The sequence below is a fragment of the Hemibagrus wyckioides genome, linkage group LG21 (assembly GCF_019097595.1).
Source record: "Hemibagrus wyckioides isolate EC202008001 linkage group LG21, SWU_Hwy_1.0, whole genome shotgun sequence".
In the NCBI taxonomy this organism is placed as follows: domain Eukaryota; kingdom Metazoa; phylum Chordata; class Actinopteri; order Siluriformes; family Bagridae; genus Hemibagrus; species Hemibagrus wyckioides.
Window position 1 is genome coordinate 3,266,505 of NC_080730.1, and position 20,476 is coordinate 3,286,980.

A 20,476-nucleotide genomic window follows, 5' to 3' on the forward strand; every position below is an offset into this window, starting at 1 on the left:
CATCAGGCGACAGCGACTTCAATCGAGCGGCGCTCGGCAACTTTCTCCTGAAAAGACTTGACAAATATCAATACAATCCTCTCGATTAGTTTCACTTTTTTTATCACAGATAATACACACATCCATTTCGAACTAGTGTTATCCCCTAACTTTGTTTTTCAATGTTTTCTTTTCAACAATTTTCCCCATACATTTATAGCGCTAGCCGTGGGTTGCGTCTTAAATACCGCAAAGGATTGAAATGTAGTGCACTTCGTAGGTCGCTAGAGGCTATTACTTTATGCCCTATGTGTAGGGAGTGTAAAGGAAATTGAGATACAGCCCAAGCCGCGGCTTTACTTCAGTACAGGAATGAAACGCAGACTTCCTGTTTTTGGTTTGAGGAAAAAATAAAACAACAACATGGAGATGGGATTAAAACTAAAATAATCCTTACGAAGTTTTAATCTTTTACATGACTTGAAGGCTGCTTTTATTATTATTTTTTTCCCGACGTGAGATATTAGATATTTTGGATGGATCGAATTTGGCAGGTATGATGAAGATGAAGATGGTAGTGATGAAAAAAAAAAATGAGCGCAATGTTTATAAACTAACTTAGCCTAGCTAGCAAGGTGAGCTATTTAGTTAGCTGTCTAACTAGTTAACTAGTCTCCATTCGACGTATGTTGTCCCAATTTATCCACTCGCCCTAGATGTTAAAACTAAATAAATATTAGCGCTTGTTTCGGCGAATATCGTGCAGCTAAAGCTAGTTTTGTTGATCTGGGAAGCTAGCTAGGTTAGCAAGAGTTACCTTAGCTCGCGCGCTAAGTGTTAGCTAGCTAGCTAGCTGACCGGTTGTTTGAAAACCGAAAGCTCACGTGCACTCGGTGTTTGTTTTGTTTTGTTTTCTTATACAAAATTGTCAGCTTTACTACGCGCTTAGGAACAATACGTGGTTAATAGTGGTGCTGGGTCGCTAGCTATGTGGCTAACTAGCCAGTGAACTTTGGTCGCAGTAGTTTGCGCCGTGTCCGTTTATGCTAGTTTTATTAACTCATATTAGATAGCTAGATTAACTAAATAGTCCAAACATAAAAAGAATAGTATGTATAACTGTCTTTAGTTGTCTATTTGAATTATTTTCGAAGCATCACATTTACAACTATGTTGCCAAAAGTTTTGGGACACCCCTGCAAATCATTGAGTTCAAGTGGTGTTTTTCAGGGTTTGGGCTCGGCCCCTTAGTTCCAGTGAAAGGAACACCTTTGGGATGAATTAAAGCGGAGACTGTGAGCCAGACCTTCTCGTCCAACATCAGTGCCTGACCTCACAAATGCGCTTCTAGAGGAATGGTCAAAAATTCCCATAAACACACTCCTAAACCTTGTGGAAAGCCTTCCCAGAAGAGTTGAAGCTGTTATAGCTGTAAAGGGCGGGACAACTCCATATTACATTCATGTGCATGTAAAGGCAGACGTCCCAAAACTTTTGGCCTGGCTCGCAGTCTCCGCTCTAATTCATCCCAAAGGTGTTCTATGGGGTTGAGGTCAGGACGCCAGTCAAGTTCCTCCACACCAAACTCCCTCATCCATGTCTTTATGGACCTTGCTTTGGTCACTGGTGGGCAGTCATGTTGGAACAGGAAGGGGTCATCCCCAAACTGTTCCCACAAAGAGCATGAAATTGTCCAAAATATCTTGGTATGAAGCTGAAGCATTAAGAGCATTGGCCGACCCCAACCCCTGAATTCAGTGATTTGTAGTGGTGTGCCTAAACTTTAGGCAATTTAGTGTAATAATGATCTGATTAATTTTAGTGAGGTTGAAGTAATTGCTGTGTATTATGGAGAAAGCCTGTGTACACTGATACGGGGATGGTTCTGGCTTTTTAAAGCAACTCTTTCCTGAAAGGAGAAATCCAGGAGGATGTGGTGATGAAAACTCCAAGGTGCTTGGATTAAAAAAACATAAATTTTTAAATCCCACTCAGTGACCTGAGCGTGAACTGAAAGTCTGACTGATGAACATGGCGATAAAACAGCCACATTTTCTGCAGATTGTTCGAAATAGCTAACCACAGTTTCCACTTCCTGGTTCTAGTGCACAGTATTATAATGTTATATGTAATTTTCCTGTTCGCTAGAGGAGAGCATGGACAGCTCAGTGACCCTGTGGCAGTTCCTGCTGCAGCTCCTGCTGGACCCGGGCAGCAAGCAGCTCATCTGCTGGACCAATGAGGACGGCGAGTTCAAGCTGCTGCAGGCCGAGCAGGTGGCCAAGCTGTGGGGCGCCCGCAAGAACAAACCCAGCATGAACTACGACAAGCTGAGCCGAGCCCTGCGCTACTACTACGACAAGGTATGTACTCGCACGCGACAGTCACGGTTAGCGAGGAATCGTTTGCTAGTCTAATGACAAGCCGAGCGCTCGCGTTTCCACCAGTTAGGACGCCGAATCAATTTCAGAAGAAGCTTTTAATTAGCGAGAGAACGAAGCAAGGGCAAAAAATTAAAGTAGGAAACCAGTCTGAAACAGGTTGCCATGGTGATGCTTGAACTCCTGCAGAGGAGTACAGAGTATAATCGTTATTGCGATGACCAATTATTGACAGGATTGTTGTACAGATCATTTGTTTATAAAGTATAATCATAGCGATTCTGTGCAACCTTTACAAATCACTATATGGAAAAACTCTATATGTTAAAAGCCGTAGTGTAGCTGGTCAGAGAAGCGAGAAACTGTGTGTTAGGTTCAGTGATTCCTGCTGCAGTAGTTCTGTGGTATTAAATGTTTATAAGACATAATACACAGTAACTCCTGTATCGCCAGCTGGGTGTATTACACTATATTAGTGGGACACCCCTCCAGGTGTTGTTTTTCAGGGGTTGGGCTCGGCCCCTTAGTTCCAGTGAAAGGAACTCTTAATGCTTCAACTTGATACCAAGACATTTTGGACAATTTCATGCTCCCAACTTTGTGGGAACAATTTGGGGATGACCCCTTCCTGTTCCAACATGACTGCCCACCAGTGACCAAAGCAAGGTCCATAAAGACATGGATGAGTGAGTTTGGTGTGGAGGAACTTGACTGGCCTGACCTCAACCTGACAGAACAGGGCGGTACAACTCCATATTACATTCATGTGCATGTAAAGGCAGACGTCATAGTTTTGGCCTGGCTCACAGTCTCCGCTCAAATTCATCCCAAAGGTGTTCTGTGGGGTTGAGGTCAGGACTCTGTACAGGCCAGTCAAGTTCCTCCACACCAAACTCACTCATCCATGTCTTTATGGACCTTACTTTGTGCACTGGTGTGCAGTCATGTTGGAACAGGAAGGGGTCATCCCCAAACTGTTCCCACAAAATTGGGAGCATGAAATTGTCCAAAAATGTTTTGGCATGCTGAAGCATCAAAAGTTCCTTTCACTGGAACTAAGGGGCCGAGCCCAACCCTTAGAGGGGTGTACCAAAACTTTTGGTAATATAGTGTATGTCTGGAAACACTGTTCAGAGAGAAAATATACACAGTGACAGCCGAGGCACAGTCTTTTAATTATTCATCAGTTATTCATGTCCACATAAATCCATGTAGAAAGTTGCTTCTCTTCTGTGTAAATGTTTTTTTTCCCTTCACCCAGAACATCATTAAGAAAGTAAACGGCCAGAAGTTTGTGTATCGCTTCGTCTCCTACCCGGACATTTTGAATGCCGATTACGCATCCCGAGCCGAGGGAGCCGAAGCAAGTCCTCTTCCTTCTCCCGAGCAGCAACCAAACAAAGTGCAACCCACCAGCAACAAAGCAACCAAGGACACCTTCAAATCAGGCAGCACAGCTCCGAGCCAGTCCAAATCGTCCGGCCGGAACGACTACATCCACTCAGGTCTGTACACATCCTTCACGCTGACCTCTCTCCAGGCAGGAACGCAGCTCTTCAAGTCCATCAAGATGGAAAACCCTGGAGAGAAGATGGCTGAGAAGAAGGACGCCATGCAACCTCCGTCGGTCATCAAATTCGGGACTTTGCCTCCGACCAGAGCACCTACGCAGAGAGCCGCGGACAAGCTGACTCCGCCCACGCAGCCTGTGCAGCCCACGATGTCAGAGCCTGAGGAAGAGCAGCTCACTCCCACCACGCCGCTCGAGGTGAACTCTGGTAGCGACGCCGCACCGATGAGCATCATCCTCTCAGGGATTTCTCCTTCTCTGGGATGTCCATCGCCGTCTCCCAGCACTCTCGCCGACTCCAAGGAGCTGATCATTGACACGGACGTAGAGTCAGTTTCCTCTCAACCTACAGAGCTGCAGCTACAGGTGAAGTCCACAAATACTTTCACAAATATAAATGTGTGTATGCATTTTTATTTTAATAATATTTGCTAGGAGAATTTTACAGAGATGTTTATGCCATAATTAAGAACTGTAAGAAATGAAAAAGTCTTAAAAAGCTCAATTTTGTGTTGAGAAAATTAGCAGTGAGGGATCTATTTAGTAAAGGAAAACAATTCATACACGCTACAGAAGAGGATAAAACGATAAAGTTGTAGCTTTTTCTAGTTAAAGGCATAAATGTGCGCTAATATTGGCATTTGTAAAAAGATACACTATACTGCCAAAAGTTTTGGGACATCTGCCTTTACATACACATGAATGTAATATGGAGTTGTCCCGCCCTTCGTAGCTATAACAGCTTCAACTCTTCTGGGAACGCTTTCCACAAGGTTTAGGAGTGTGTTTATGGGAATTTTTGACCATTCCTCTAGAAGTGCATTTGTGAGGTCAGGCACTGATGTTGAACGAGAAGGTCTGTCTCACAGTCTCCACTCTAATTCATCCCAAAGGTGTTCTATGGGGTTGAGGTCAGGACTCTGTGAAGTTCCTCCACACCAAACTCACTCATCCATGTCTTTATGGACCTTGCTTTGGTCACTGGTGTGCAGTCATGTTGGAACAGGAAGGGGTCATCCCCAAACTGTTCCCACAAAGCATGAAATTGTCCAAAATGTCTTGGTATGAAGCTGAAGCATTTAGAGTTCCTTTCACTGGAACTAAGGGGCCGAGCCCAACCCCTGAAAAACAACACCTGAATTCAGTTATTTGGAGGGGTGTCCCAAAACTTTGACAATATAGTGTATCAAGACATCAGACAATTTTTTGGTTGTAAGATGTGATGTTCTGTCCTCACACAATATTTAATAGATTTTATTTGAGATCTGGTAGCATCAAATGATCATATAATGCGGTGAAACATATTAGATTTTAATGTTATGTACGTTAAAGCAGATAAAACAGTCGTTCCCTCACCAAGTTCTCAAGAAACCAAAAAGCATTAATTCCTGTCCTGAAGGTGTAAAGTTACCTGTAACAGTGCACTGACACTGCAGTCTCCTTCCATAATTGCTGAATTTTGTGCACTATCCCAGTTCCAGCCTTCGTCTGAATCCAATTCTTCAGACCTGTCTCTGTCCCTGAGCCGCAGTCAGAGTGGCAAAAATTCGAAGAAGCCTCGAGGGCTGGAGCTCATGCCCACGGTGCTGGTGAGCAGCTCGGACTTGAGTCCCCTCAACCTGTCGAGCCCGTCGCTCCCTACAGCGTCTCTAACGCCGGCCTTCCTACAGGTCTGTATCCCTCCATCCTCAGTGGTGTCGTAGTGGTGGTGGTGTGGACCAGACCATGAAGTTGAACTTTGATGGTGATAGTGCTCTTTCTTAGAAGACAGTACTGACACCTAGTGGCTACAATGCTGTATAGCATCTTTATTATTGTGGTATTTAAAGACGGTAGTAACCATGTCAGCGCCATTCTCATCCTCAGCTTTGGTACTTTAACTATCTAAAATAAACAAATAATAAATTAGTTTGGTTATTTCAGCTTTATCGGGTCATCAGATTTGTGCACTGACCAGTTCCCTCGCTGTATTTAGCTTCAGTGTGCTTCAATCTTCCGCTGTGATTTTTATTTATTTTTTTCATTCATCATGCTTTCATTACTCCACTCTGTTCTGTTGCACTGAAAACAATCCTGTAACCCAAACGCTCGGCTCCATCGGTCGATAACTCGCCGAAGTTTCATAATGTGCTCATGTCACACAAATGCAGGTTTTGGTACTAGACACGTGTCAAAAATGTGTTTGTTCAGCTCCAAATTTCACATAGACAGTGGTGTAGCCATCACAGTTTGGCCCTTCGTCAAACTCGCTCAAATCCTTACGCTTGTCCATTTTTCCTGCTTCTAACACATCAACTTTGAGGACAAAATGTTCACTTGCTGCCTAATATATCCCACCCACTAACAGGTGCCATGATGAGGAGCTCATCAGTCTTATTCACTTCACCTCTCCCTGCTTACAATGTTATGGCTGATCGGCATATATTCATTCAGTTAACATTTTGCTCAACAAGAGACTGATGGATGATGTGGATAATCCAAGTCAGGTCTCTTTGTAAATGCAGTGGAATTGTAAAGAAACAGGAACGATATTTCAGTTTCAGTTCATTTCTAAACTCCAAAGTTGACCATCTGAGGGTTTTTCCAGACCACTGCAGAACAGACATTTCTGGAGGCTGTAATATTCCCCATTTAGCTTTCTGTTAATAACAGGGACTAGTTTTTTCCACTCTGTTTTTTGTTATTTGGTCAGTAGATGGCAGTAACGCACCAGCGTCAGCGGTTATTGTTGCAGTGAAAGCGGCTGCACGGGCGGGTTCTCGCACCCACTGGGTCCTGATGAGGTTTGGTTGAACGGTGCTTTGATGGATGACCTCATTAAGGCCACACAATGGCTGATTTTATGATCAGATATAGGCTCGGCTCCAGATGACGACGCTCAGCTGTCCCTCAGCCATCGTTTTTAGTTACGTGACAGATGAGGGCTTGTATCATTTTGGATTTTTTTTTGTGTTGCGGGGAGTCCTCGCGCCTGGGTGGGCTTCCTCTGCTTTCTAACACTAATCACGTATCGCTGCTTTTTGCGTTAACTAAACATTGTTAGATATTTGTCATTGTGTTGTATTGCATCAGATATTCAGACATTGAGGTTAATGTAGAGAAAGAAGCTTGTGCTTAAAGGAATACTTAAAAATGGATTTTTAAAAAGAAAAAATTAGTTTTTGCTGAAAGTTTAAGTGAAATGCTTTAATTAGAAAATAATCAACAGGATGATGTGATGTACCGCTTTATTCCTTTTATACCACTCCATCATTTCTTTATTTATTAAAGAATGATAGTTTTTTTTTTTTATCCATGAAGAGGTACATTTAATGGTAATGAATATCCACAATAGAAAGTTTTGTTTGTTTTAACTTGCATTATGGCAGCTATAAATGTTTCAAAAAATAAGAATAAAAATGCAACTTGTTATAGAGAAACCGGGAAATGTTCCTTAAACGTTAATCACATAAGTTTTTAAAATCTGTTTCATTAGAGCACTATTTAAAAAAAAAAAAAAACTGTACTTTTGTTAGAGCTAAATGTTCTGACCAATCAGAATCCAGCGTTCAGCTCCATCATAGTGTACAAACATGAGGACATCCTGCACTTTCACATTCCTCTTGTTTATAGAGATTATTTAAAGCTATTAACCTGAATGACTGTATACATTAAAGTAAACATTACGGCTTAACAGTAGGTAAAGTAAGCATTACAGCTGATTAGCTGTTATTTGTTTTCCCCTAGACGCCGTTGTTGCTCACACCGAGTCCTCTGCTCCCGAACATCCATTTCTGGAGCACGCTCAGTCCCGTCGCGCCCATCAGCCCGGCCCGGAGACAAGGGGCGCACACGCTCTTTCAGGTGAGTCTTTACACCCTGTTGTTAATCCATCGTCCGCACTCGTCCAGCGTGAGCGCTGTTTGTTCCATTTTTAAAATAGAAAGAGCTAGAATGTCTGGGAGTATTCCTGTATATTGTTTGACCCCCACTGAGGTTTAGGAAAAAAAATGCACATAAGTAAGTAAGTACATTTACCATCAGCTTTATTAGGAACAGCTGTCTAGCTGCCTTACTGCAGTTATCTAATCAGCCAATCACACGGCAGCAACACAATGAATAAAATCATAGATACTGGTCAAGAGTTAATGTTCACATCAAACATGTCTGATCTCTGTGACTCTCACCGTGGCATGGCTGTCACAGGCCACATGGGCTGGGTTGAGGATTTCAGAAACTTTTTGTTGTTAAGGGGAAGAGAATGACCAGAGTGGTCAGAGCTGATACGAAGTCTATAGTGACTCAAATAATCAACCGTGGTGAGCAGAAAAGCATGTCAACACAGCGAATGTGGATGGGCTACAACAGCAAGAGATCAGGTTCCTTCACGGTCAGGAGCACAGACTTACAGAAACTGGACAGAGGAAAGACACTGAAAGAAGACCATGTGCAGTTTGGGGCGAGTCTGTGCTCATGATGGCTTCAGAGTTCTGTTCTTGGCCGACTGAAGAGGAAGCGGATGTGTTCGTCTGCTGTTGTAGCTCATTCACATTCAGGATTTAAATGTGCTTCAGCAGCTGAGGCCATGTCCACTCAAACATGTTTTCATTTAAAACACATTTTTCTATCCGCTTTGGGCTTCCGTCTACACCGAGACGGCACAATGGAAACGCGTGTCTCAGCGTGGACTGTGAAAACTGAGGTCTTCTAAAACGATGACGCTTTTTTAGTCATGTGACCAATTCAGCTAATTTCCTCAACATATTGCCACAACATTTCAAAGAGCCAGAAAGCAAATAAATGCCAGACAGAAGTCTTGCAGCTAGTTAATGAACAACATCCTGGATCAGAGCTGTTCTCCTCACTCACGTCTACAGATAATGGTGGGTATTTTCTCACCTATCTCAACAGCGTAAAGATGTTTTATGAGGTCCTATCGTAGAAACTCACAGGAAATGACGCAGGACGAAGCGTCATACTCGCGCAGTACAGGGACGAGAGCGGTTTCAGACGTTCCAGTGTGGATGATAATGTGGACACGGAGCGTTTTTAGACAAACACGTCTGCAAATATATCCAGATTAGTGTAGATGTAGTTCTACTGGCATGGCTGTAAAGAGTGATCGAGGTACTGTTCTTCCTGGTTGTTTCCTGGCTGCTTCCCTTTTTCACACCATTCTGTGAAAATTCCAGCTCAGCAGTTATGAAATACTCAAACCAGCCCAACTCCAACGTCTAGGCCACAATTAAAGTCACAGAGGTCAGATTTTCTGTAAACATCGATATTAACTGATGCGCTTGACCTGTATGTGTCCGATTTTTTGCATCGGGATTGGCCGATTAGAAAACGTGAAAATTAATTTTTGATCAAAACGGAAAAATTCTTCATTTTTTTTTTTATACGTATAAACCTTCGCCTCTTCCGTCTCTGCAGTTTCCGTCTGTCCTGAGCTCCACCCAGTTCTCGGTGCCGGTTCACAATCTGGACGGCACCAACACACCAGGCCCTCTGTCTCCAGACCCACAGAAAACATAGAGGATAAAATATAGGAAAGACACTGCCGTGATGGGTGGGTTTGCCTTGACACGAAAACACGCATCCTCATCACGTGACACTTTTTTCCCCTGTATTAAAGCCTCAGACCCTCCGTCCACCACATTCTCCCTCCTGGTGATGCAGATGACCAGAGTTCAGGACCTTCGTTCCAGGTGGAAATCCGCTTCATCTTCCTCCAGGAGGGACGTTCACAATGCCGTTCTCTTTCTGCTTTCTGTGCTCAAACGGACGACGAGCCATTGTCAGGATTAGCGTAAACGTCTCAGCTGTGTGTGTTGGTGTTGTTCAGGGAGTCACTAATCGTTTGTTTCTTTCTTCAGGAGTCTGTTTTATAGAGGTTCTCACAGCATAGGGATTTACTAAATGGAGGGATGCATCGATACCGATGTACAAGCGACACGTCACATTGTGAGCGCTGTTTGCGTTTCCCTGATTTAAATAGCGATTATTGGTGACTAGAAAGGTGCCTATAAATAAAAATGTATTACTATTAAATACACACACAGGTTATCTTCATAAAATTAGTTGAATTTAAATGAAAAAAGTGAATAGAGCTACATCCATTAATCACCTGGAGTCAAAGTCCTTCAGCTTGTTAATCACCAGTGACTTCACATCCTGGATCAGAACTGTTCTCCTTACTCATGTCTACGGTTGACGGGAGGCATTTCCTCACATAGCTCAACAGCATACAGATGTTTTATCAGGTCGTATTGTAGAAACTCCCTCACATTAGTTTCTTGCCTGATATTTTTCCACAGCCACACTATCACACTAGCGTCAGTATCGATGCAGCCCTACTAGTTTATCATCATAACACATAATCGTCTCTCTTTTCTTTACCTCCGTACCTCGAGGGAGACGACCTACACGTTCTAAACAAACCTTTTCCTCCTCATTATTTTATTTTTTGCACCTTCCCATAAATCTACAAGCACCTTGAGACGACCGCTCTTATCAGTCACTCAATGACGCACTTACGCACTCTCAAAGTCTCAGAGGTTTAAAACGCTTCAGAAATATTTAGAGATTTTAATCTAGTTTGATTACAGGAAAACAAATAAGACACAGGGGACTCTAAACCTCCAGATTATTTTTCTATCCACTGTTAGTTAGGGTTTATAGCAAACCTACTATTTTTTAAAGAGATTAAGATTCCTATATGGTGAGGTTTTAAGGTGAATTCAGGAGTCAAAACTGATTTAAATTAAAAAAAAAAAAGAAGCAGCTATTTTTGTAATTTTACATTAAAAAAAAAGAAATAGTTTAGAAAGGGAAAAATGTCTGGAAATGAGATTTAGAATTTTTATGCCTTTATTTTTTAAAATAAACTTTTAAAAAGATATGGAAATTTAACATTAAAATGGTCCAAATGTAAACAGGCACTAATTCAGTGTACTGAGTTCAGATTCGATTCGGCAGATCACTTCACTTTTACTTATAAACTCTAACCCGAATTAGATTAATTTTAAAGTGTGTTGTGCCACAAAACTACCTGAACATCAAATATTTTAAAACGTGTATTTTTAGGAATTTGAGAATCGGCTGCGTCTCAATCCGTTCCCTGGGTAGTGATCAGTATGTGCTGCGGGCCAGTTGGGACACTGATGACGCCAATATTTCACTTGTATGCGGCCAGAAATTGGGTTTTATACGTCATAGATGTTAATCGTACGTTACTGTCCTGGTACTTCAAGCAGGTTTATACTTCATATGCTAGCTAGCGGATTTTAAACACTTAGACTCAATCATCACACAAACATTTGAGAGCTACAATCAACAATAATGAACTAATTATGTTCGTAGATGAATTCGGCTCAGAGTTCGGATTCGTCTGCTGTTTTGTTTTAGCTAAAAATGACGTCATTTCTGGTAAAGGAAGCTGATCAGTGAGCGAGCCTCGACTGGGTTCTGCAGCCTGACTACTGAACTATGGAGCGCAAAACCCTAGATAAAATCAATTTAAATGCAAACAAATTAAAATAAAATTTACGAAATTCAAGTTTCTAGTGGCGCAAAAAATTCTCAAGAATATTCCCAACTACTTTTCACACACACAAAAAAAAAAAAAAAAACGGCAGCTTGGAGTTTTACTTACCAATAAATCCCAGCTCATTTCTGTGGAATGAGAAATGCGTCTCTATAATCTAAATTTTATACAGAAAACGCGTTTTGTAAAAGCGAAAGTTTCGTAGTTGAATTACACCAAACAAACCTTGCACACTCGTTCGAACAAGATTTCTAATAATCAGGTGTAGAAAATTCACCTTTTGTGCAGATTCCATTCTAAAAATTCCGATTAGGATTTTTAACACACTACAGAATTGGGTTTATGGATTAAATTGTAGCGTCGTATTCGTGAAATTTCGCATTTTTTCATGAATTATTCAACTTGTTTCTTTTATAAAACAGCCTGGAGTTTTACTTACCAGTAAATCCCAGCTCGTTTCCGTGGAATGAGAAACGTGTCTCTATAAAATAGAACATTTAAAAAAAAAAAATTACAAAATCAAATTTTGCAAATTTGAAATTCACTGTAGTGACATTTCTATTCTGTCTTTATATCTGCATTCGAGATTAAAGCCAGCAACCTCCTACAGAAATCCAGGAAACACGTATCGAACCGTTGCACATTTAAAATCCTACCTCTACCGTCGCGTCCAATTCGGATCTCGTCAAGTCACGATTCAAAGGCAGAACTGGACTGAAGGCCGCACGCCGCCGGACGCCGAGCCGATCTGCCTGAAGCTCGGTGTCGAATGCGTGACAGAGAAATAGATTCAAACCAAGCGGAAATTATTTAGCATCTCAGACCAAGTCTCAGGAATGTTAAATACTTTCAAATAGCAAAGCACTTACGCAGTGTGTGTGCAGGAGCTGGAGGTTAGAATCAAAAACAGTTAGAGTTCAAGAACAGGGGCATTAGAAATACACAGGCAAGCCAGGGAGATTTTAACAAAATAAAACAAAAATAATGAAAATGAGGGATAAAACGAGGTAAAAAAAAAAAAAAAAGACCGATTTATTTTACAGTTTTAGAATTGATTTTAGCGACAACTTACCTCACAGTTAATTTTTTACAGTTCAGTAACTAAAGAGTTTAGATCATTTTTAAATTTCATTAAAAAACAAATGTTTCTAAATCATAAAATCAGCTAATTTTAGCTACTGAAATGTTTCTTAATGCTTCTGTTTATGTAGTAATTCTAAGAATTGAAAAAGAAAAAAAATCCAACAAGGTTTCTTTTAAAATGCTAAATGTTTTTTAAACAAACCGACTAAATCAAATTGTATTTTACAAATTGTAAAAGTCCAGAATTAAGGGCTTTGTATAGAAATACAATGTCTTAAAATTATAAAAAGTATAAAAGATCTGATTTTAAAAGCGGATCCGATTTTGTGCTGCCGTACGAGATGAAATTGCATTTTATTTTTAACATTTTTATTTTTTTATTTCTTTACCCCACCCCCCAGGTTTCTCAGGGGTCAGTTTTCTGGCCGTCGGTGCTTTAGAGCTACAAACTTTACAAACTTCAACAGAAATCATAGGAACGTCGCTGTAACATACGCTAACTATTTCAGCTAACGAGGTTTAACGTGTAATTGTGTTTAAAATAAAAACACGCATAGTTTAAGGATAATAGGGACCTCTTTGTTAGAGTTAGAAAATGACGCTTCGATGCTTTGTTTATTTTTTTAAAAGCAAAAACTTTGTGGCTTTTTCAGTGTTATTTTTTCCTTTCCCTTTTCCTACAACTAGCAGCAACCAAGTACACCACTTCCCCCAACCTCCGATTTCCTCCCAAATCAATCCAGAGCTAATTATTACTTGCTAATTAATACTTGAGCATTCCTAAAAGTATTTGCCCCCCCCTTCCCCTTTAGTAGTGTGTATTTTCTGCACACACACACCCCCTAGTGTGTGTGATGTGAAATGGGATTTTACTGGGATTTTTTTTCCCTTCTATATTCTTTCCTGTTTATTCTTCTTCGTTTATACTTTGTAATTGAAATATATTTCAATTTTCTCGCCACCAAAAACAAAAACGTTTGAGCTGACATTTATGTATAGTTTTTCTACGTTTGTCTGCTTGTGTGTAAATATTATCTGTACCTTCTAGGTGATTAGTTCTGATTTTCTAAAAATCGGGTCTTTTTTTTTTTTTTAATTTTATTTTTAATTTTTATTTTTAATCCTTTGTAGCATTCCCAAAACTTGTGTAATATATATTTTTGTGTACAACTTTTCAGTGTTAAATTTCTCGGTGGCACTTAGATTTCGAATTTTGGAAACAATTTTGTTCAGATTAAAATAAAAAAATAATGAAAAATAAATAAAACCTGCATACCGCCATTTTCCCCTACTATAAAAGAGGAATCTATGCAGCTACATTTTAAGAAATCTTTATATTTACTTCTTTTATGGCCGATTTATCCTCAAGATATTTTCTTAAGAATTTAATTTCTCTACAATTTAAAAATTCAGCGAGAAAAAAAACGATATTGTTGCCCTCAGCACTGCCTCAATAAGTGACCAGTCCTATAAACATATCATGTAAATGCTGTTCCTTTTTTTGTTCGTCCCGCCATCTTGCAGATCCGTGGCACCTGACGTTAATGTTTACAGCTGTGGATTTGGCTTGTTCGCTCTTGTGGATGTTGAATAAAGGAGAAATATTAAAGAGTAGCAGTGTGTGAGGTTTGTTATCAAGTTAGCAAACTGCAGCAATTTATCGCACTACACTGGATATAAATACACGCTACAGACGCTTCTTCGGAGTCAGAGGTCGCGGATTTGGCCCGAGACGCCTGCAGCCAGGCAGCACAGAGCGAGGAAGCGTTTGCAAGAAACTGCTCTAGACGACTTTCTGCACACGAAAGCAAACTTGTAATGAAGCTTGGAAGAGCTGATGTTATTAGTTTCATCGTATACAAATTTGAAATATCGTCCATGATTGGAACGCGATTCACTGAGTGACGCGACCGGAATTCCGACTATTCTGGGAATTTTGGATGCTGATCCGTAAACAATCATACCTTAACAATAGAAACATTCTTGGATTGTATTGAGGAATAAAACACTGATGTATGTGCTGTAATCAACACTGGGTTGGTGTGATGAGTCACTGATCCCGTCATGATGCTGATGATTTTCCCACAACACGTACCCAAGCGTTTTATTCTGTTTATACCTCAACAATTCGCCGTAGATCAGTTTACACACTACACTGCGTATTTATTCATCCATTTTTAGTTATGTTTAAATGTTGACAAGTTAAAGTAGTTCACTTGCAGAACAAATCTACAGATAATTTCCTCACCCCCTCGACATCCAAGATGTTCGTGTCTTTCTTTCTTCAGTCAACATTTCAGGATTTTTCTCCATATAGTGGACTTCAATGGTGGCCGCGAGTTTGGGCTTCCAGAATGCAGTTTAAATGCAGCTTCATAAAGCTCTAAACCTCCATCCCAGCCCAGGAAGAAGCCTCTTATCTAGACAAACCGTTGGTCATTGTCCTATAAAAAAAATAAAACATTCTATACTTTTTAACCACAAAAAAAGTACTCGTCTAGCACTAGATCTGGGATGCGCATCCACGCCACTGCGTACTACGTAATCACGTCGAAAGGTCACGTGTGATGTAGGCGGAGCTACAGACCCAGTGTTTACTAGTGTGGAGAAAGAGGAGCGCTCCAAAGTTTGAAACAGCTATGAACAGTCATGCCTCTTAATAAGCTTCTCTTTTTCTCACATTTGACATTAATGAGATGAAAAACAACACACACATACTGGAGAAATCACAAGAGTCCAGAAAAACTGTCCAAAAAAAAAAAAAAATGTAGCAATGATTCTGGAGACAATTAGCAATTTATTCTTCCATGAATAAATGTTAAATAATGGTGAAAAAATAAATAAAATAAATAAAAATAAATAAATAAAATGTCTGTTGAAGTGTGTGTGTATGCTGCTACTATTAAAATGTTTGCTCTGACCAATCAGAGGCAAGAACTGGACAGCAAAAAAAAAATAAAAAAATAAAATAGAATTTCATGATAGTAACCAAAATGTCATACTTTCATACTTAAACTGCGCTAGTTCCCAGTGCATCATGTTGCAAAAGGAACACTTTCTGGGAAATCTTTGGAAATCCTGTAAAAGAAAAAGAAAGGGGACTATCCACAAGCTTTATATTCTACTCAAACACACCGCAAGAACTTACACTGACCCATCCGAGTTGAATTGCCACATTGCTGGACGTTAGAATCATTTAACCTTTTTATCAAGCAGTGATTAACAATGGCATCGTCATCTAATAAACCACAAAAATACAATCATCCTCCTCCTCATCCTGGTTTTCCCCTTCAAATAAAAAACGTCATGTTTGATGCTGAATTTGTTCATTTAGACGGTTTAATTCTTTCCAGCTCAAGAGATCAGTTTACAAACATCAGAAGGAATCAGCGACGGTAGAAACGTAGGTTTTCAGAAGAATCAGAAACAAGTCTTAGCCCAACTCACATACCTGACACGTCCAAACAGGAGGAACCTGGAAGGTTTTCCCCTCCCTTTGGCAGCAACTGCAGCAGAATCTGAAGAGAAAGCCCCGATTTCCCCAGACGTACACCACCTTACATCTACTGCTCTATAAACACCATCAACCACGAATCAGCGTTGGTCTTGGTGGATCTACAGTTCTGTAAAAGGTCCAGGCATTGAGGAGGATCCTTTCTCGGTCTGGTCTCGTCCTCTTCACTGCTGGTCTCAGAACCCGACCGTCCCGTTCGGTCTGACTACGCCTTTTGTAGTGCCGCGAGTCAGCGAGCCGGTCAGTGTTCAGCTTCGGATCTTTCTGCTACAGCGCTGGCCGTGGAAGCAGCTGTCCAATGACACACAAGACGCAAACCTTAATTTTTTCCTTTCCCTCAGGTTCTTTAGGTCATCTCTCTGGTCAGCTGATCCAGATGTGGACACCGCAAAATATTTCAGCAGACACTAGCAGAGCTCGTAAAGCTCCATATTAAAAAAAAAAAAAGAATCTGATACAGATCTGTCTCAGCCAATCACAGGCTGTTATGCATATGATTTAGCTAAAGGCAGATGATTGGATCAGAGACTACAAAGAAGGTGGAGCCATTATTTCAAGGAGGAGAATATTTAGACAGAGAACTTGGCCTCAGTAAGTTGGTCTCCTGTATCAGATCCTTTCTCAGCCAATCACAGGCAGTTATGCAAATGATTTAGCTGAAGGTAGATCACCCGATCAGAGACTACAAAGAAGGTGGAGCCTTTATTTCAAGGAGGAAAGAGTCTAGACAGAGATTTCTAGCCTCAGGAGCTTGGTCTCCTGTATCAGATCCGTTCTCAGCCAGTCACAGGCAGTTATGTAAACTGCTAAACGATGTAGCTGTAGGTAGATCACTGGATCAGAGACTACAAAGAAGGTGGAGCCATTATTTCAAGGAGGAGAATATTTAGACAGATTTCTGGACTCAGGAACTTGGTTTCCTGTATCAGATTCTTTCTCAGCCAATCACAAGCTGTTTATGCAAATGATTTAGCTAAAAGGTGGATCCACTAGATCAGAGGCTACAAAGAATTTCAGGCAGTATCTGAAGTAGAAAAAATTTCAGAGATTTCTGGCCTGGTTAAGTGAAATGCCATTGTTTATTTGGCACCTTGGTTTCCTGTTTCAGATCCTTTCTCAGCCAATCACAAGCCATTTATGCAAATGATTTTGATGAAGGCAGTTTACTGGATCAGAGGCTAGCCAGAAGGCTAGGCACTATATGATGTAGGAAAGCGTTTTTTCAGACTGATTAGCGAACAAATAAAAACAAACACTGAAAGTAGATTGAGAAGTATTAAGTGCTTAATATTCCAAATTGGGAGCTCTCACTCATGATTTCTGGATTCGAAAAAAAAAATATAAAAATCATGCATGATGAGAAGACATGGTTTTGCTATGATTGCTAGTTTACTAGTTTTCTGTACATGCATCATATGCCTTTAGTAGCATCACGGGTAGGGGTTGGTCAGTCAACTAACGCTTGGGCATCTTTGTAGTCTCTGATCCAGTGATCTGCCTTCAGCTAAATCATTTGCATAACTGCCTGTGATTGGCTGAGAAAGGATCTGCTACAGGAAACCATGTTCCTATGGCCAGAAATCTGTCTAAATTCTTTCCTCCTTGAAAAATAGGCTCCACCTTCTTTGTAGTCTCTGATCCAATCATCTGCTTTCAGCTAAATCGTTTGAAAAAACGTCTTGTGATTGGTTGAGAAAGGATCTGATACGGATCTGTTTTTTAATACGGAGCTCTATCGGCTCTGCTATAGCGTCAGCTGAAATACTTTGCTGTGTCCACCTAAGAGTGTCGCTAACAAAGGTGCTTCAGAAAACTCCTCGTGCTGCCCTCAGTGTACCTTAACAGCAAGACTGGACAGAGATCGCTAATCCTAAACAAGCTAGCAAAACATTAGCATTAGGCTAACAAATTAGCGGCCACACTCAAACACTACAACACAGACTTTCAAACATTTACAATTCTGGCATCTGGTAGATCCAGAGCAACTCACATTTTATACAACTGAACAATTGTGTTAAGGGCCTTGCTCAGGGGCCCAGCAGTGGCAGTTTGGTAAACCTGGGATTCAAATTCACAACCTGCTGATCAGTAATCCAACACCTTAACCACTAAGCTGCCACACCCCCACACAATGACTTAAACACATATTGCAACACTGTTTTTTTTAATATTGTTTTAGTGCCATTTTATTATTTATTACTTGTTTGAATTTGTACGGTGACCTTGAGTGACTAAAAAGGCGTCTATAAATAAAATGTATTATTAGTATTATTAACATTATTATTATTAATTACACATTCAACAGAATAAGTGAATTTTCAGTAACATAGTAAAGCAGTAAAGCATTCACAAGCAGTCATACCTGCTAAATACTTTTTGTGTCTGTGTTGAACTAAAAGCAGTGCCAGGAAGAGCGTGAAGCCCATGCAGCCGAAGATCATCCCAAACAACATGAAGCTGTAACTGCCGTGTGTGTTGATCACCTGGAACAAAAGAAAAAAAAAACCTGACGTGAAAACGTTGCGTCAATGTCGCGTCAAGGTTTCGTCCAACCGAGACGTTTCCTTACCGATCCCACCAGCAATTGCAGAAGCATCTCTCCCAGTCCAGCGGAGGTCACGAGCACCGTAGTGGCACAACCTTCACGACGACAAAAAAAAAAAAGACAACAGATCTTCAATGGAGTCACGAGACACAAGGAAAAAACCCCTGAAATTCTTCAACTAAATCTTTCATTAATCTATGGAAAACAAAGAAGCCTATCGTGTTGCAATGGATGGTGTAAAGCTTGGCGTCTCCGCCGTAATTCAGAAGGCGAGGGGGCGTATTCGAGTATTTTGCGAAAAACTTCTAAGAGAACGATTCACGATGGCGTAAAATTTAATAGAAGAGGGCTTAGATTAATTGGACAGGAGGGAACGTGTCGAAGCCGTTGAGAACGAACTAATGCCGCTTTAATTTCTCTCCGCTGGATCACGAGATTATTCACTCGCCCAGACTTGCATTCGGAAGGTTATTAATGTCTTTCAAACTTTAGCTGCACAGAGCCGGCGCTAATTCCTCGGCTCTTCATAAAACTGGCTCCGAAGAGATCAATTATCATTTACTTGAATATGGATCGAGCGAGCGGCTCGGAGGTAGCGTCCCCTGTCTGAGGCCCGGGGGGATGAATCCTGAATTTTAAAAAAAATAATAAAAAAGCTGCCAGTCTTGCATGGCTGATAGGTTTGATCTTGCGCGCTGGTCAGTGATGCAGATAGAAGCAAGGGGCGAGACTTATTTCAGGCGCCCAAGGATGGTACATCCTATTGACATATCCGTGATCTTAGTGGACAGCCTTGCGTAAACACTGGTGACACGGTCAGCCGCCTCTCCTCTCCGTCATCCTAAACACGAGATCCTTAATAATGATGAAGTAACTACCTTTGTAGTCAAGGAGGTCTTCCGTGAAAGCTAGCATACACGGATAAATGCTGCTGATGAACAGACCCAGGAAGCAGGTACCGACAAACAGGAAGGCACTGTTTTTGTAGAGGATGAGCAGAAGCAACTGGGTCACTATCACTCCCACCTGCAACATTAGAAGAAAATTATTATGATTATTACACTGTACAAGATCCCAATACAGTTCTATGAGAAGATTCTCCAGCCTGTGATTACAGAAAATCACTACACAATAAGGAATACATCATTGCTTAGAAAGTGGACGGGATTTTAATAAAAGTTTCTCACACAGAACTTTGTCTCTGATTCCAGTGGGCCTCATTTTTCAAGCTGGATACGAACGGAAATATTCGGAAAATTTTCTGTATGAAAAACGATCATGCGAGAAATCTGTTATTCATGAAAATCCTGTCAGTTCGGGGGGGGGGGAATGCTCGTAGCCTACTCGCGCTCCCGAGCGTGTGGACATTTATTCATAAGAAGACTAGCTAATGTAGATTTCGACTTCAAATCATAAAATTAAGCATGAATTAAGCACATTTTTATACATGGAATAGACTTCAGTTAAAAAAAAAAAAAAAACCAGCATTTGCCATACACACTTTAGAGCGAATTTTAGCAGAGCTTTGCGGTCTCGTTCATAAACACTTCATAAACTTTATGCTTGTTCAAAAGGTCTACAGCAAAGTAGGGATTAAAGTAGTGGTCGCAGGGGGGCAGGTTCGCAAGATGTTTTCCAGAAATTAGATAAACTTTTTAAACTATTAGAAATATTTATCCATAACTAAAAAAAACCTAGGAAATAAAAAAGCCATGAGCCTTTCGATTTTCTTTCCCTTCAATCACGACCCCTGACGCGATTACGACAGATTAACGACACTGCAATAGCGTCAGATGTAGCAGATCAATTTACAGCACCATGTTAAACATTGCGACGATGTGCACGTAGGTAATTTTTTTCGCTTCAGGCTTAGCCACAC

At 40.8% G+C, this 20,476-nt stretch overlaps 2 protein-coding genes across 5 annotated transcripts in view; one reads left to right on the plus strand and one right to left on the minus strand.

The window, feature by feature from the left end:
* On the plus strand, nt 1-19,481 carry elk4 (ETS transcription factor ELK4). 4 transcript variants are annotated; one of them, XM_058373083.1, is made up of 7 exons: nt 1-533; nt 2,128-2,342; nt 3,622-4,296; nt 5,406-5,600; nt 7,657-7,773; nt 9,343-9,478; nt 18,455-19,481. In XM_058373083.1, exons 2-6 carry the CDS (start codon nt 2,136-2,138, stop codon nt 9,442-9,444), a joined length of 1,296 nt encoding a protein of 431 aa, XP_058229066.1. In that variant the 5' UTR covers nt 1-533; nt 2,128-2,135; the 3' UTR covers nt 9,445-9,478; nt 18,455-19,481. The 4 variants fall into 4 exon arrangements, with proteins under 4 accessions (XP_058229066.1, XP_058229068.1, XP_058229065.1 ...); XM_058373085.1 differs by having other exon boundaries at nt 18,452-18,572; XM_058373082.1 differs by lacking the exon at nt 18,455-19,481 and having other exon boundaries at nt 9,343-14,152.
* The window catches only part of mfsd4aa (major facilitator superfamily domain containing 4Aa), a 15,427-nt gene continuing 10,365 nt past the window's right edge, over nt 15,415-20,476 (minus strand). Inside the window, exons 7-10 of the mRNA XM_058373081.1 lie at nt 19,476-19,623; nt 18,622-18,692; nt 18,415-18,535; nt 15,415-16,343 (exon numbers count right to left, since the gene is read on the minus strand). Of these exons, the coding sequence (XP_058229064.1) occupies nt 16,294-16,343; nt 18,415-18,535; nt 18,622-18,692; nt 19,476-19,623 (390 nt within the window). The 3' untranslated portion in view covers nt 15,415-16,293. The remainder of the gene's footprint in view (nt 16,344-18,414; nt 18,536-18,621; nt 18,693-19,475; nt 19,624-20,476) is intronic.